Source organism: Panthera leo, chromosome E1 (genome assembly GCF_018350215.1).
Source record: "Panthera leo isolate Ple1 chromosome E1, P.leo_Ple1_pat1.1, whole genome shotgun sequence".
Taxonomy (NCBI): domain Eukaryota; kingdom Metazoa; phylum Chordata; class Mammalia; order Carnivora; family Felidae; genus Panthera; species Panthera leo.
The window spans coordinates 1394906-1412852 of NC_056692.1; the positions used below are offsets into that span (position 1 = coordinate 1394906).

Here is a 17947-nt window from a genome sequence, read left to right on the forward strand (position 1 = left end):
GCACACGATCCAGAAGCACAGTCCCCGTGACCACGGCACCACACCCTCTCTGTCACCCTGTGTCACAGGCCAGGAAGGAGGGGCGGGGGGCAGCACGAACAAGGGTTGTGGGCATGGACACGGCGTGGGGTCACCCAGCCGTGAAGGCCCTGCCGTGGCCAGCCAGGGGCTTCACTTTTACCCTGGGTGGGAACATGAGCCTGTCCCCTGCTGACGCGGGAGATGGCCGAGAGGACCCAGCGCCCAGAGAGAGGTGGGAGCCAGGCAGCACCCCAGGAGAGGGAGCCCGCGGCGCACAGGGCGGCACGACGGGACAGCGAGTGTGGCCACAACCGCGCGGATGACCAGGCGCTGTGGCACCCGCGCAGGATCTGCCGGGGCACGCAGGGGGCAGCGGGTGGACAGGCCGCGGACTGGCCACCTGCGGAGGTGCCCGCTGAGGGGGAGGGGTGTGTCTGCGCATGCGAGCACGGCCCCGGGGCCACAGGAACGCCTCTGTCCACCTTGGGGCTGCCCGCTCCACCTGACGCCCCAGCCGGAGACCTCAGATCTGCTAACACGGGGGGACGTGCCGTAGGGAGTTCAGTGTTTGAACACTTCACACGCTCTCTTCTAAACAGAAAGCTCAAAGTATTAGCAACATTTAATATTCACATCGGAAAAGATTTTACAGTTTTATCATGTGAAAGTTTTCTCCTACGGTTTTAATTTTGGAACCACAGGGAAAGAGAACGTCTAATGACTTCAGAGATGGTGACAGAAGCCACCACGCGTCTCCAGGAGCACCGCCTAGGGTCTAAAACAGACATAAACACTGCCGTCTTGTCGAATGCCACGCGACGAGCTGCCTACGTCCTCCCCGTGAAGGACGCACCCGACGCAGGAGAAGCAACACGTGGTCATACCACATGCGCAGCGACCCTGAGGGCAGACTCACTGTACCTCCTCGTTTGACAGCTGGGCTGCAGATTCCTCCTGCGCTAACGCGCACACCACTGGCGCCTTCACCTCCTCCTCGACCTCTGCTTTTTTATGGTCCTTCCTCTTGTTCAATCTCTGTTGTTCATCTTCCTCCTGAAAGTCACAGAAAATGCATACGTGCGTTACCCAGGCGGTCCACACCTAACGATCCATACGGTTCTTTAGCCACTCAAAACAAACAAAGAGCAAAGCCTTACGAGGAAACTGGACACTGAAGCCTGTTTTGGGATCGCATCTAAGGGTATCTGGTCAGAACAAGGTGTTGCAATACTAGAGGCACAAAGAAGGAAAGCCCGTCACGAAGACAAACCAGGACACAGGTTCCAAGAAGAGTATGCACGTGAAAGAAACACGAAACAAACCGCCCCCTCTTCTTCAAGAGAGAAAACGTACATGAACAATTCTCCGGGTGATGAGAGAGACCGCGAGGGCAGGACGCAGCCATCAGAAACACGTGCAAATTTACGTGGAACACACAGGAAGGCTTGAAGCTGATGTGACAGTGCGCTCGACAAACATGAACAGGCTACCTCGGTGCCCCAAACGGCCTCATGGGAGGGACAATCACAACACAGACAAGGACGGATGAGGTTCTGCAGCACAAAAGGACAGTCTCATCGGGAGGAGCTAGAACCGGGCCCAGAAGCAGGTCAGCCGGGTCTGGAAGCGGCAGTGACAAGAGCCTGCCGACCGCGTGAGAGCAGTAAGCAAGGGTCCCGGGAAGGCAGGCGGACGGGGCAGTGTCGAACACTCTCCGGGGCCGAGAAGACACAGCTCGGGAAATGAGAGGCGAAGACTGGGGCAGGGAGGTAGAGATCTGCCATCAGCCCCCACCTCATCCGGAGAGTTCTGGGTTCTGATACCCATACCGCACCCAGCTTTACATGTAAAACCTTAGCACGACGCTGACATGTGGAAAACCCTCCGTAAATGTTAGTTAAAGGCCTTAAGTGACTTGGACGGTCTTAACGGACAGCAGGAGGGCATGGTTAGACCTGTACTTTAGAATCTAAATCCTCAGGGTGGCTGTGTCTGCACAAAAGAAGGATGAGTCAGAATTAAAAGAAAAGACATTTTATGGGGCGCCTGGGTGGCTCAGTCAGTTGAGCGTCCGACTTCGGCTCAGGTCATGATCTCACAGTCTGTGAGTTCGAGCCCCGCGTCGGGCTCTGTGCCGACGGCTCAGAGCCTGGAGCCTGCTTCGGATTCTGTGTCTCCCTCTCTCTCTGCCCCTTCCCCGCTCATGCTCTGTCTCTCTCTGTCTCAAAAATAAATAAAAAACATTAAGAAAAAAAAATAATTTAAAAGAAAAGACAATTTAAGGACGGAACATCTAAAAACCAAAACCCAACCCAAGTCACACAAGGTCACTTGAAAGCGGCTCACGGTCCCTAGAAAGCTTCCACGCGGTTTCCCCGGGGAGGTATTTGCACCCACGCACAACGCACTACGGGGCACCAGCTGCACTGCTACCAGAAATGGAAAAGAAACAAAGACGACGGGACCCGCGTGGAGAGAGCAGGGAGGGGGGTGGCGCGGCGCTTAGCGAGGCCGACGGCTGCCTGCGGGAGCAGGTGCCCCGCCACGTGGTGAGGAGAGGAGGCCGTGGAATGCCTCTGCTACACGCCTGCGCGACACGAGCCAACCCCAAGACGCCCTAAAACACGGCAGCGCCCGGGAGGCGGCCTCCCAGGCGACGGCTGCGGATGACACGCGGTCGTCCCCAAAAGGAGGTGACCGGCAGACTTTATCGCTTTGCCTTTGCCACAAATTTCTTTGGCAGGAGATGTATCTGTGTACTGCTCGTGTCGGCTCAACAGGTTTTAAAGGTAAGGAGAAAAGAGGGTCTCGGGCGCGCGGCCCGCCAGGCTCCGGCCTTTTCAGGCCGGTCCGCCCCTCCCTCCCCACGCGGTCCCTTCCGGTGCGGCCGCCAGGGCCATGTCAGAGAGACGCGGCCCGGACAAGCCTAGTCCGGGAGCCCTGGGAGCCCCGGACAGAGCCGCGCAGAAGGCTCTTCTCGGAAGTGCGCACCGTTCCGAAGACGGTGGTGGCGACGTGGGCTCTGTGCCCCAGACGCGGCCATTTCCAAAGCCGCGGACCCACGCCCCTCCGCCCGCCGGAGCTGCTCCGACTCCGCGGTCGTGGGGCGGGGGGCGGGGGTGCCGCTCACCTGGTCTCTCCTCCGCAGCGCCTCCACCCGCCGGAGCTGCTCCGACGTGAGCACGACCTCCATGCGCTGCATGTCCCTCATCAGCAGGCGCTGGGACTCCAGAAACTGGTCGTTGGCTCTCTGCCACGTGTGCTTCAACTGGTTGTGTTCCTGTCGCTCTTGTTCCAGGAGCCGGCACACTGTCGGGGACCCCCAACCAAGACACCGAACTTGAACGGCAGACCATGCCCGCGGCACGGGGCCGCCAGACCGGGTCTGGCCGCTGGCCTGTCCCGCCGGGGTCGGGATGAGGACCCAGGGCCGACCGGCCGTGGGACACACGGCAGCTGTCCCGCCTCTCCCAGAGCAGACCCTCCCCGAGCCCCCCGTAATGGCGGCGTGGACGAGGGGCCCCCGTGCTCAGGAAGCGCTAGAAACCCTGGTTAAACGAATCTTTGAAGGTTCCTTCCCTGCAGGACCTGGAGCTCGGCCTCTCCAGCGTGTTCTCTCAGAGGAGCTCCCAAGTTCACGTGACCGGACGTCCCTTCCCACACCACTCACCGCACACGCGTGCTCGGGAACGCGCCGTGGGAACGGCCGCTCCGGAAGCCGAAGGCACAGTAACCACTCCCCAGCGTCCTTACACACTCGCTGATACACCTGTCACCCAGAGACCCGCCCTGAGCCCGGGCCGGCCCTGACCGCCCAGGGTCAGTCACGGGTCCCGTGTAATGGCTGGTCCTGCCGGTACTCGGCGCTCGGCCGTCTTGCACCGACGAACGAGCGGGTGGCGTCGCCGTCACTCAAGCCACAAACCCGAGAGAACACTCGTACCGCTTTCTCGTCTCGCCCCAACACAGCCCTCTGTGACCGTGCCAGGTGACGGCCAGCCTCCGCCACCCGCCTCGGACCAGCCCTCACGGCTCAACCGGTACGCTTCCCGGCCTGTCCTCCGGACTGCTGGCAAACTGAACTTTCTGAACCGCACAACTTAAGTTACCACTCACAGTTTAAAGCCCAACAGAGAGGCCAAGCACGAGGCCCCATCCTGTCCAATGCCACTCAGACAGAAGTCCAGGACAGGCAAACCTGTAGGCACAGAGAGCAGACTGGCGGCTGCCAGGAGCTGGGGCGGAGGAGGACACGGCGAGCGACTGGGAACGAGCACGGAATTCCCTCCCGAAGTGGTGAGAATGTCGTGGAATTAGCGGTAACGGCTCACACCACACCTTCGTGAGAACAGACTTTAAAAGAGCCAACACCATGGCACGTGAATTAGGTCTCCATAAAGCTGTCATTTAAGAAAAACATTTGAAAGAAGCTCGTTCCTGCCCACAGGCCAGAATCCGAGTCCCTGGGCAGAAGGCGTCCACGACCCAGGTCACGTCAGCACGTCAGCCTCTCCCATCACGTCTTGCCCTGCTGCCCTCACGTCCTAACTTGGCCGGATCTCCTCCTTCGCCTTGTCACACCACGTGCAAATGGCCTGGGACATCAAGTCCATGTCTGGCCACCTGACAAACACCCACCTCTCTTTCAAAGCCCCGCTTTACAACTTCTCTTAAGAAGCTCACCAGTGGCACTGCCGCCTCCAAGCCCAGCACCCGTGACCGGCCACAGCGGTAACTCGGTGGCATGGCTACTGTCCCCAAGTCAGGCTGCAGGTTACACGGCCGCTTGACTGTTACCGGCCTTCCTTTCACTGACCTACGATTTTTGGTGTGAGTGTTCCAGAATGGAAATGGTCCCCTTACTCGTTTTAATGAGACTTCTCAGATCCTTTTCCAGATGTGTCAAGGGGATTAAGGGCCGGGCACACCGTTTAAATGGAAATCCCTACTTCTTTTGGACATTTTCAGAGTTTGCGTGTCTTTTCGACGGCAGCAGCACATATGAAACATGCTTCCAGAAAGCCAGAGACTCACTCAAGCTTTGGGTCATATTCATAACATTTTGTGAGATAATTCTGTAGGCCTTTATAATTTCAGCTTTCCACTCCCGGGGGAAAGAACGGACTCATTCACAAACCTAAATTACTGGTGGGAGAGCTGTATTTCCCAAGGCACTTGATACACTTAAAAGTGCCCACTGGGGGACTCTGACCCCACAGTCCTACCCTTGCCCGTTAAAATATGTTGCTAGTATCGCCCTCAACGTGGACGAGATTTCAGGGGGTCCATGCATTTAGGTGAGGAAAAAAGCTGGATCTTCATTTTCACTAACTCCTAACTGAAATGTATCATTTCCTTTAATTATAAAATGTGGGCAAGCAACCACGGTAAGTATGACAATACTCATGACGGTCACCGGCACGAGCCGCGGACGTGACATCTCTGTACAGCAGCTGCAGATCTTAAAAGATCACGGAGCTCAGCACTTCAAAATTACAGTAGTTACTTTTTATTTAGTGCCTTAATAAAGTAGCACCCTTGTTCCTGTATCTTAAGTCTGCAGTCATTTATATTTTGATCACCATTTTATAGTAAGTCGTTTCTTCTGTATTTGCTATTTTAGGGACTAAAAACACGATCCTAAGAGGGTCTCACGAGACCGCCAAGAGAAGTTCGTGACACAACAAAGGTTAAGAACCCCAGCAATTAAGACTCGCTAGCAGAATTAAAGACAAAAGTGGACCTTTATTTTAATGGGGAAAGGATAAGCCTTCTCGCCCAGGCCGGGGAAAAGAGAGTCAATTTCCGCAGAACCCCGCTACCAGCCTCGTGAAATCAAAACCACTCCTCACAAACGGAGATGCTGCCCTCCGGCCCCACTTTCCCTTTTGCAGAACTACCCCCATCAAGTTGGGTCTGGGGGCAAAAGCAGTTTAAGCAGAAATTCCCGGCCCTCCTCTGTCTCTCTGCCCACACCTCGCGCCTCGTGAAGCTGTTCCGTTACAGCCGCGAGTCTTTAGGCCTCACGGCTCCCAGGACAACACTCCAACCGACTGCAAGGCTTACGGTGAATCCCTCATGTGCGGCCTCTCGGATTTGTTCTGGTTTTCTCAGAGACCGAGACTAAAACTACAGAGGATACGTATTTACCTTCGTGCAATTCCTTCCGAAGTTTCTCGGCATCTTCCTGTAGGACAGACTTCTGAGTGTTCAGGACGGCTACGTACATCTCCAGATCAGTCCTGCAGGATTTCTCAGCTTCCAGATAGTGATTCAGCTCCTTAACCTGAAACAGAATGCGATGCTATTACAGTAAAACCTACAATAGTTTCTACCTGAGACCTATCGGTGATGTATATGTACGTGTATCTGAACGTGCCTTGAAAATCACTTGAGTTTGTATTTACAGAAGTTGAAAAAGTTAAACAATTTTTAATTAGAGAACACACACACACACACACACACACACACACGCACAGTCTTCTTGATAACTGTATCCCCAGAGTGACACCGTATGGGACACTCCTGTGCCTCGCTTTCCACAAAGGCAGCTCCAGGGTGTACTCCCAGAGCGACACGTACACGTGCTCATTTTGCCACCCTCAGTCACACGGAGTTGTTGCGGGTTCTTTTCAAAACAGCAGTTAATTTCTAAAGATAAAAATAGTACCACACTCTTGTAAATTTGCTTTTCTTTGATTTCCGGTGAGGTGATCCCAAATGCCTTAAACTTATAAAAAGGACACGTTTCGAACAGGCACATACATTGGAAGGAAAAAAGAGGAAGTCATAATGGAAAAAATAGTCTCATGCTGTAATAAACACAAACTTGGAGGCAAGTGTGGGGTATGTTTTAAAATCACATCTTTTAAAGTTTACTTATTTGAGAGAGTGAGAGAGAGCACGAGTCAGGGAGGGGCAGAGAGAGGGAGACGGGAGACAGAGAATCCAGGCAGGCTGTGCCCCGTCAGCACAGAGCCCAACGTGGGGCTCGAACTCACGAAACTGTGAGATCACGTCCTGAGCTGAAATCAAGAGTCAGGATGCTTAACCAACCGGGACACCCGGGTGCCCCTAAAATCACATCTTTTAAAACAGGTCTTACTCCTGCTTAACAATTAACTGTAATACTCAAATATCACCAAGACAGTCTAATGTGTGAAACAGTTACGACCAAAGTGAAATGCAGTCTTGCCCCAGAGAGTGATCACAGAATCACTCGTACTGTCTTACAAACCGCCCGTCCTAAGTTCTGGCTACTCGTGTCAGCTTTTTCCGTGGTTACGTCCAACTTCACTTTCAAGGCCACTTCCAAGCTTCTCTTCTTCCTACTCCTTCAAACTTGAAAATGCGGGCAGTCAAGTTTGCAGTGAACTTGACCACACGTTAGTACTGGTCACAGGCTAAAATGATTGTTGAAGCAGCCACCTGACGCTTCCCTGGATGTGGTCAGACGACCGAAGACATGAAGCGGGTGTCACAAAGCACTGACTGCTGGGAGGCGTGTCCCTGTCACTGGAGAGGGCGGGACTCCAGCTGGTGATGAGGAGAGTCGGTGTGCAGACACACAGCGGTGGTACGCAATCACTAATTCGACCTGCTGCTACTTCTTAGCGCGAATGCCTGACTCGATTTGTGATGGATGAATCTCTAACCTCTGAAAGCTACCAAGCAGAACCCTGGGAAAGTGGTGCCACAGTACGCGAATGCCCTTGAATTCCATTTGCCCTAACACATAACAAAGCCAAAAAACACACGGATACCCACAAAAATCTAGGTGAGAGCTGGAGGGTGGGGTCAGGAAAGCTACCTCTGGGGACACCTATGGTACCAGCATCGACATGTGACGGAGGGAAGGGAAGCGATGACGACCCCAAGGACCCCGTATTTGTCAACTGGGGCTCCAACCGGACAATGGCAGCTGAAACTGCAAGAGTTTCTCGCACGTTCCAGTAGTGTGTAAACATGACCAACTTGTGTGGTGGACTTACAGCCTGCTGAGGGTGGGACACAACTCCCCTGTCACGTTCACACCCGGGTCGCTGTCCCGTGTCCGGGCAAGTGTCTCCACCCTGCCTTCCTCCAAACTGTCCCGGGTACACTTCTGATCCCCCACTTCTCCGTGTGAATTCTGGGATCCACTTACCGTGTTGCTTATTAAACCCTATTGGAATCTGGGTGGAATTCTGAGTTTATAGATGAATTTGGGGATATACTACCTGCCTTATAATACATTATCTTTTCATTCCGGAACACACGTATTCAGACCTTCATTATAATGTATTCTGTAAAGATCTTACCCGTTTTTGTTTAGATGTATTCTCGGGTAACACACAGTGAGGCTTTTTTGGTGTTTTTGTTTTGTTTTGCTTTTGCTACCGTGAATGGGATCTTCCCCCCATTGGGCAGATTACTGGAGGACACAAACACTATCACGTCTGTCTGTTGCTCTCGTTGGGACGTTCTTGAACTGTGGTCAGGTCTGACAATGTGTCTGTACGTCGTCCTGGTTTTCTACATAAACCACGAAGTCAATTTTGTTGTTTTCATTCGGTTAAGCCCATCTCTCCGTCTCATCTTGCTGTGTCATCCAGGGCCACAAACACAATCCGCACAGAATCACGGACTACGGGTCTGCTCACGTGGTTCCTGTCATGAATGGTAAGGCTGCTGAACACTCCTCATTAATCATAATGTTTGCTGATGGTTTGATAAACAGTTCTTATCAAGTTACTGGATGTTTAAATTTATCAGATGCCTTTCTGAAGCCAAGAACACACTGCCCTTCTCCTACAATCTTCTCATGTGGTGCGTAACAACAGTGGGATTTCTGATGATACACCCTCCCTAAATTCCTGGGAATATATCCTATTTGGTTAAGATGTTTTTCTTTTTTTTTTTTACACTGTTGAGAATTTTTGTTTCTACGTTAAGTGAGATAGATCTAGAATGCCTTTCCTTCCTACCACTTTTCTGTGTGCTTGTAATGAAATCATGCAGGTCTCACAAAATCAGCAGGAGAGCTTTCCTCCTGTTCTCTAACACACACTGTAAAATATAAGGATCATCTCTTTCCAGGTTTGGAAAAACTTGCCTGCAAAACCCGAACGTCTTTCAGAGAAGAAACAGGAGAAAGGAAGATTTGACTCTAAATCTGACTATAAATTCACTTTCTTTAACAGTTACTACTTTCGGGGCGCCTGGGTGGCTCAGTTGGTTAACCGTCTGACTCGGTTTCAGCTCTGGTCATGATCTCACAGTTCGTTGAGTCCGGGCCACACGGCAGGCTCTGTGCCGCCAGCACAGACCCTGCATGGGATTCTCCCTCCCTCCCTCCCTCCCTCCCTCCTCCCACCCTCTGCCTCTCCCCCACTCTCTTGCTCTCAAAATAAACTTAAAAAAAAAAAAAAGTTTTCATTTAACCAAACTTCCTTCATTTCCTATTTGTTGGTATGACACTGTTATGAGTATGTTTTGTTTTCAAGTCTCTACTGATTTCTGGTTATGTCCCCGTTCTGATTTCTAATGGTTTTTTTTCTTGATGAGTCCTATTGGAGGTCTGTCTTACCAGCTTTCCCATTTTTCCCATTATGCTGATATTCTCAAGTTCTCTTCTGCTTTTCTGTTTCACTCATTTCTGCTCTTACGAATATTATAGATTTCCTAGTGTTCACATTGTACTATTGTTTGTTTTTTAGATTCTTGAGTAACATATTCAAATCACTCTAAATATCTTAGAATTCCTTTTTCCATGATTTTTTTCCATTTCCAGAGATTTTATTTTAGCTGCCGTTTTACTCTAAATAATTTAATTACAGAGATTTGAGTCTGCATAACAATCCTTCAAAACGTGTTGACGCTTCCTTTGTGTCATTATGAGAAATATCATGTACCTGAAACTAACAATACTTTGTCTCACACACTGTCCTAAGTGTTCTATAGAACCCTATTAATAGCCTTACAAGGCACGCAGTAGAGGTATCTCCATTTTATAGTTGAGAAAACCAAACAGTAAGCTTAATTTCCCAAAGGTTCCCCCTGCTACTAAATGTTGAGCTCCTAACTCCTACACTCTACGACTACAGGGGATACAGTCCCCCTTTCCTGGCTACAGAATTCTGTGTGTTTGTTACATCTAAATTATTAATCTGGTTATTCAAAGCCCCCATATCCCTACTAATATTTTTTTCTGCCCACCTGATCACTTGCTATAAATCAGTTCCAAGCTCCTACTATAACTGTGAAAGTTAGTTTCCCCTTAATTGTCCCTTGTAATTCACATATTTCAAGGTGTGTAAGAAACATTCAATCACGACTGTCCTATTCTACTGATGGATTATTAGATGGGGTCTCTCTATTCTTTTTTCTATTACATCCTAAATGTTTCATATCACAGCTACTATATCAACTTTCCTTTGGTTAGAATTTATATGACATACCTTTAAATATCCCATTATTTTCAGTCTTATAATTTTATTTTAGGTGCATCTATTATAATCAATATAAATTTACGTTTTTAAAAATCCCATCTCTTTCAGTAGGTGATTATCAGTTCACATTTATTAGGGTCACGGACACATTCCCCTTTCCACACTCCTATGCTGTGCTTTTGTTTACTGCCTTTTTTAAATTATTTTCTTTCTTTCCTACTTTCAATTAATTGTTAAAATGATCGACATTCCCTCTGCTGTGACTTCATGGCCAGCAAACCCAGCCACGCTCTAACCACATCATCTCTCAGACATCAATTCTGGGGCCAGCTTCAGGGAATGAAGTCAGCTTGGACCCATTCATTTTCCTCAACAAGAAAACGGATGAGATCAGGTCTCATTCTGACAAGAAAATGAACACTACTTTGTACCAAAGCAAAACAAAACGGAGCACCACTATGGTGATTATTTAAACCATCCATACAAAATCATCTCCAAACTTTTTCTTTTTTTTTTCTTTTTTTTTTTTTTTTTTTTTTTTTTGTATTTTAAAGAAACCAAGATTCTTCGGATTCACAGTCTGAATGCCAGGGTCTGCCCCTCCATGACTAGCTGTGCTCATGGCATCAGGTCAGGGCATTGGGTGCAAGAACGGGCTACAACATCTCACAACCTTTGAGGCCTCCAGCTCTTTAACCTTGTCTTCAGCCTCCGTCAGCTTCTCTTTCAGAGCCGCAATCTCCTTCTCCATGGGCATCACAACAGATCGAAGTTTCTCAGCATCCTCTTGGGCCTACGGTTAAAAAGAATTAAATGCTACAACTTACTGGCTCGTTGCTTTTCTGAGAAACTCTGACTCACACATCGTTAGACTGAACACAAGTAAGCCCACCGGGCGCTGTACGAGTGCTCGTTGAACTGAACCACGTGTGCTTTCCGGTGCCGTAGGACCGTGAAGGCCAAGCCATCATCCCAATTTTCCCAGTGTTCCACTTAGAAATGGGAGTGGGTAGGAAAACGGATTCACTATGACACTCCTGACTTTTTAAATCAATTCATTAAATTCGAAAATACCCTATATATAAAAGGAAATACACATAACACTTTAAGTTTTACAACTCCAGTTACTAAATTCAGGACATGATACTTTCTTTGGAAATGGGTGGATGAAAGTACTGATTAGTTCATAAACATAAAAAAACAGCACATACTTTCTAAAATGTTACAAAATTGTGTTGCTATTAAAAAGCTTTCATCTTAGTTATTTCATTTAAAAACACATTTTTTTGGTGGGGGCGCCTGGGTGGCTCAGTCGGTTGAGCGTCCGACGTCCGCTCAGGTCATAATCTCACGGTTCGTGGGTTTGAGCCCCGCGTTGGGCTCTGTGCCGACAGCTCAGAGCCTGGAGCCTGTTTCAGATTCTGTGTCTCCCTCTCTCTGACCCTCCCCCGTTCATGGTCTGTCTCTCTCTGTCTCAAAAATAAATAAACGTTAAAAAAAATTTTTTTAATAAACATTTTTTTTAACATTTATTCATTTTTTGAGAGACAGAGCATGAGTGGGGGAGGGGCAGAGAGAGAGGGAGACACAGAATCAGAAGCAGGCTCCAGGCTCCAGGCTCCGAGCTGTCAGCACAGAGCCCGACACAGGGCTCGAACTCACCGGCTGTGAGATCATGACCTGAGCCGAAGTAGGATGTTTAACCTACTGAGCCACACAGGCGCCCCCATCTTAGTTATTTTAAAAGAGTAATTTAAATATTATTTTACGTTTGATACCTAAATGAAACAAACCCAAAAAAGGACTATCATATTGTTTTCTGTCCTTCATTCTCAAAAACATGGATTAAAAAAAAATAACATCCATAAATTAGTAAACTGGTGAGAAACTTTTATTATACATATATTGTACACGTCACATATATGTATATTGTATATGTATGCGTGCATATGCATGTAGGTGTTGTGTGTATACACGTGTGTATAGGTATGTGTGTTTGTGCGTGCACACGTATGTGTGCATACGTGTGTGTGGTGTGTGCATATGCGTGTGTATGTGTACACCTGTGTGTATATATACACAAAGGCAGACTAAAAAAGTTAGCTTTTTCCCTTCTAGTGAACATGAAATTTAACCTTATTCCCTAAACTTAAAGGGCTCAAATTGACCTCAATTGTTCATGATAGGGAAAATATCATTTATGCCCAAATATGAGTGGGGCTTTTCCCCAAGACACATCTCTCTCAGAAAAGAGGGATTCACTTTGTTTTCCAGTCCTTAAAAAGTCATTGAATCATTTATTTTATTTTTAACTAAGTACTGTTTGGAAAAGGCATGTGAGCTTAAATTATCTTCTGTGTAGGTTAACAGATCTGCTGTGCTGATAAAAAACAGCAGGGGGAAAAGCAGGAGGGAAGAAGCAGAGAATTTAACACAGACTGAATTACTTAATGATGCAACGATGACCCCACAACTAAGTGTTGCATACCATTACAAACAAAACTTAGAAGATGATTTTTTTTTAAATGACAGGAAGGTCACTAAAAACACGGAAACTCTGGGGCGCCTGGGAGGCTCAGTCAGTTGAACATCTGACTCTTGAGTTCGGCTCAGGTCATGATCTCACGGTCATGGAATTGAGCCCTGCCTCGGGCTCCACACGGGCACGGACGGAGCCTGCTTAAGATTCTGTCTCTCCCCGTCTGCGCCCCCACCACACGCACCTGCACACGCGCTCTCTCGAAAAAGAAAAATACAAAAACAAAAAACAAACGAAAAAAACAAGGAAAATGTATTAAGGAGTGCAATACACCTGCAACTGACACCACACACGCCAACTGTACCGGAAGCAAAATAAACACAAGTAGAACAACAAAAAGAAAGTGTCAGCCGCACATAAAGATTTTATGGATTAAACGTTGATCCTATGACTTATTTCTCTCCTATTGCCTTACTGCCAAGGCCACACCTTCGGTGGCCTATCGAACAGACGCTGTAACAGCCAGCATCCTCGTGTGTCTCATCTTCCAGGGGAACAGTTCTGTAGCAATTACGGTATTTACATTTTCATTTTTGATAAACAATGAGACAGGGGACTTACTTGCCTTCTATGAATTTCCTTAGGATTCTTTTTATGCCTGGGTGTTGCATTTTATTGTCACCTCATTAGACTTATTCTTTAAAACAACAACAAGGAAAATTTGGGCCAAGAGGAGCCTAAAGACACACGTGGCATCCTGCAACGTGGTGCCTGCGTGAGATCTTAAAAATAGTGAGCCAGGGCATCAGGTAAAACTAATGAAATCTGAATACAATGAATGGACGTTAGCTCATCATACTCAATCCTGGTTTACTAGTCGTGACGATGTACCACACCAACATGAGATACTAGTAACTGGGAAAACTAGACGTCGACCACACAGGAACTCTGTACTATCTACACAATCTGACTCCGTAAATCAAAAACTGTTCTAAAAAATAAACTTTACTTTACTTTTTTTTTTAACGTTATTTTGAGAGAGAACACGCACATACATGCCCAAGCAGAAGAGGGGCAGAGAGAGAGAGAGAGAGAGAGAGGGAGAGAGAGAATCCCAAGCAGGCTCCACGCTGTCAGCACAGAGCCCGACAAGGGGCTCAATCCCATGAACCGTGAGATCATGACCTGAGCCAAAACCAAGAGTCGGACACTAAACTGACTGAGCCACCCAGGTGCGCCAAGTCTATTTTAAAAATAAAAATAAATTTTAAAAGCAACAGGAAGTGGCACGTTGTGAAAAAATCAGGAACAACTGGAAACAAGGATCTCCTGTTACGGCCTGGACCGGAATCCCCAACGACAGCATCGAACAGGAACTATCTCCAACAACCTGAGGGAGGTGACTGTGGACAACTCTGTTAGATGGCTAAGTGACTCTAGTGGTGAGGAAGATGTCGGATCCTCGTGAAGATGCTGAATTACAGTCTTCCCCTGGAATAAAATGGAGTGGAAGAAACGGTTCTTCGTGTTTAAAGCTTCTTTCTTGGGTATTGGGTTCTCAGATGATTTTTCGGTTATTATAAAAACTAAATCACCTTCTAAATACACAAAAACAGTCCTTGTACGGACCGAGGGTTGGGAACCAAAGATGGTGATTAATACGAATGAAAGATAAAGTCAAAATCTAGTTGTAATTTTATATATAATGTGTGATTTAAAATAGAAGTATGTACACACATCAGTAGGCTACAAGTTTATATAATTAAACTGGCCAAAGAGCTTTCACTATTTTCTTCATGAAAAAATACTGCACCTTCTCCAACGCCCCATGTTCAGGCATCTTGCTATGTTCCAGCATAATATGCGGTACATTTGTCTCACGGGAACCCAGGGATACTGAGAGAGACGGAAAATCAACATCTGTTCTGAAGGTCCGGCTTAGACACACTCACCTGGCGGCCACACTCCTTCGATAAGTATTTGTGAGCCCCTGCGTGCTAGACACTACCGTGGGCACGCAGGACACGCAAACAAACGAGGGTCCTGGCTCACGGAGCTCACGTTCTAGCAAGGAAGGGAAGGCATGATCAACAGGTGAACTCTGTGTGTGCTGTAGGAAAGGACAAAGCACCGCAGGATATGGCGATGGGCGGAGCGGTGGCAGGTGCAGGGGGGAGGAGGGCAGGCTGTCGTGCTGAGTGGCGTGGTCAGGACAGGCCTCCTGCAGTGGAGACATTTGTTTCGGGATGTGAAGGAGGGGCAGGGAGGTCAGCCACGCACACGTCTGGGGTCAGGGAGTCAGGCTATCCAGCGCTACATTTACGTGTGTGTCCAAACAATCCCCCAAACAGAAACCAGGAAAGTCCGCCTACGGCCACAGTAATGCGGGTGGAGGCATCCTGCATTCGAATTCGAATATTCCTACAGGTGAATACGTTCCTCGTACCTTTTTCATTTCGTTTTCTAAATTCTCCTCCTCTTGACCTTCCGACAGCCTTCTCCTTAAATCCGCAATCTCCCTCTCCGCGGACTCCCGGTACTGTGCCCACTGGCTTCGCTCCTGCTCCAGCCGGAGGTGAAACTGGTGCTCGTAGTCGCGGACCGTCTCTACAAAATATCACCAAAGATCGCAGGTCTGAGCGCTCTGAGGAAGAATGTTCTGGCACACTGAAATTTTAAAAGGAGTTACATAAAGAGCGTATGCCTGGATTCTGGAAATCGTCGAATTCACTTTAAAAACAAAACAAAACTGGGGCGCCTGGGTGGCTCAGTCAGTTAAGCGTCTGACTTCAGCTCAGGTCATGATCTCGCGGTCCGTGAGTTCGAGCCCCACGTCAGGCTCTGTGCTGACAGCTCAGAGCCTGGAGTCTGTTTCAGATTCTGTGTCTCCCTCTGTCTATGACCCTCCCCTGTTCATGCCCTGTCTCTCTCTGTCTCAAAAATAAATAAACGTTTAAAAAAAAAAATTAAAAAAAATAAAAACAAAACAAAACCAACTAAAACTCAAGCAAGATTTCTGGTTCTTATTACGTGCACAAGTGTCGTGAGGGCTGTGACTCATGCCTGCTCTTCACGACGGGCCTGTGCCGTTCGTTCCCTCGTGGACGAAGAAAGCTTAGGGAAGGCCAAACACTCTGGCCGGTGAACATTCCACAACCAGAGCAGCAGGGCTGGCTCGGACCCGGGGGCCGACCTCAGCCAGACCGCTGCTCCCACACACAACGCTACGGCTCCTGAGACAAATGGGACTGTCACCCCCACCCAACTACTTGAATGTGAGAGAGAAGGGATGCGCTTCTGGAATATTTTGCTGTAACTCAGATTCTAAATTGAGACAGATTCTATAAGGTCTTTGTTAAATGACCTTATCTTTAATATAATCTTAACACATCATGGGATAAACACGTATGTCTGTTAACTTCCACTGCTCCTTTGTCTTTTTGTATATGTTTTTTAATGTTTATTTTTTAAGAGAGAGAGAGAGACAAGAGCGTGAGCAGGGGAGGTGCTGAGAGAGAGAGAGACAAAATCCGAAGCAGGCTCCAGGCTCCGAGCTGTCAGCACAGAGCCCGACGCGGGGCTCGAACTCACGGACTGCAAGTCGGACGCTTAACCGACTGACCCGCCAGGCGCCCCGCTTTCTTCCTTAACAACAGAACCCCAATTTCGTTTAGGAAGTCGGTGGTGCACTTCACAAACGAGATTTTCCAGTTGCCTTTGTAGCTGTGGGTAAGCACACGCCTCAGCAAATGCGAGGGGGCTGAAGGAGGAGCAGCTCATGTTCAGCCAGGAGGACGACGGAGCTGAAAACCGTACGCTACGGATGGAGGAGGACCGAAGGAGCCCAGGACACCGGTGACCCCCTGGGGTCCCCACCCCTGGGCTGCTGCTTCCGTGCAAGAACCGGACTCCTATCTGGGGGCCAGTCCCCGGGTGACAGCCACCACGCTGGCTGTCAGGGAGCACGGAGGGAAACGGGACCCGAGCGCAGACGAGAGGAGAGGCTCGTCCCTAGTTCCCGCCCACGGCAGTAACTGGACCGACTTCAGGAACCCGAAGATTCAGGGGCAACTTGCTTCGGGTCACTGTCACCTGAGAAACGCAGGCTGTGACCGAGCACTAGTGTGGGCAGCGGACGGACGGGAGACGGCTACTCTTCCTTTGGCCCGAGGGTCACGGCCCACGAAGCCTCCGGAGCCCGTGCCACTCGGCCACAGAGACCGCCGCGAAGAGGCCCAGCAAAACCCGGGCTCCCCCTGAAGACGTGGAACTGGCCGCACGGAGCGGGCGGGCGCGAATCCGCTGGGACCAGCGAGTGGAAGCAGGGCCCGGAGGCCTCCCGTGGGAGGTTCTCCAGCTCCGCGCACTTCCCGCAGCCACGCAGCTTCGTCCCGCGTCCCGCGTCCCGCGTCAGGAGGAGCCGGCTCCTCCAGAGGACAGACCCGTTCACAGCACCACTGGCGCCCGCGGGAACACGCGAGGCCACAAACACCACTCAGGATCCGGTTTGAGACGCTCCGAAATGGTCCGTCACCGGCATCGGTGTCGCCGGGAAACGACAAAGCAGACGGAGGGCTCCCTCCTTACCTTTCATGACGGCCTGGAGCGAAGCCACCTCCTCCCTCCACTGTCTTTTCACCTCGTCGATGGCCTCCTGCTTGGTGTTCTCCGAGACCGTGGCGATGGCCTTGATGTTCTCCACCTCCGCCTGGGCTTCCCACAGCTGCGTCCGAAGCTGCCCCAGGTCATCCTGCGCGGCCTGCAGCACCGCATTCTGCCTCTTCAGGTCCTCTGCGGGGAGGGGAGGGGAGAGGAGGGGAGAGGAGGGGAGGGGAGGGGAGGGGAGGGGAGGGGAGGGGAGGGGAGGGGAGGCCTCCGGTTAGGGAAGGGGCCGCACTGGCACTCGGCAGGCTGACAGCCCAAGGAACAAATACAGCGTCCCCTTTATAATGCTAACAGTCTAACGAAGGAGTTAAACGTTAAATTCAATGTTAGGTAACTTAGAAAACCAATTATT

At 49.6% G+C, this 17947-nt stretch overlaps 1 protein-coding gene across 3 annotated transcripts in view; it reads right to left on the bottom strand.

The window, feature by feature from the left end:
- The window catches only part of RABEP1 (rabaptin, RAB GTPase binding effector protein 1), a 102074-nt gene that overhangs the window by 20689 nt on the left and 63438 nt on the right, over positions 1-17947 (bottom strand). For all 3 annotated transcript variants that reach the window (XM_042915157.1, XM_042915158.1, XM_042915160.1), the window contains 6 exons: positions 17518-17721; positions 15377-15537; positions 11125-11244; positions 6172-6307; positions 3152-3330; positions 943-1074 (listed from right to left, as the gene is read on the bottom strand). In XM_042915157.1, coding sequence (XP_042771091.1) covers positions 943-1074; positions 3152-3330; positions 6172-6307; positions 11125-11244; positions 15377-15537; positions 17518-17721 — 932 coding nt within the window. The remainder of the gene's footprint in view (positions 1-942; positions 1075-3151; positions 3331-6171; positions 6308-11124; positions 11245-15376; positions 15538-17517; positions 17722-17947) is intronic.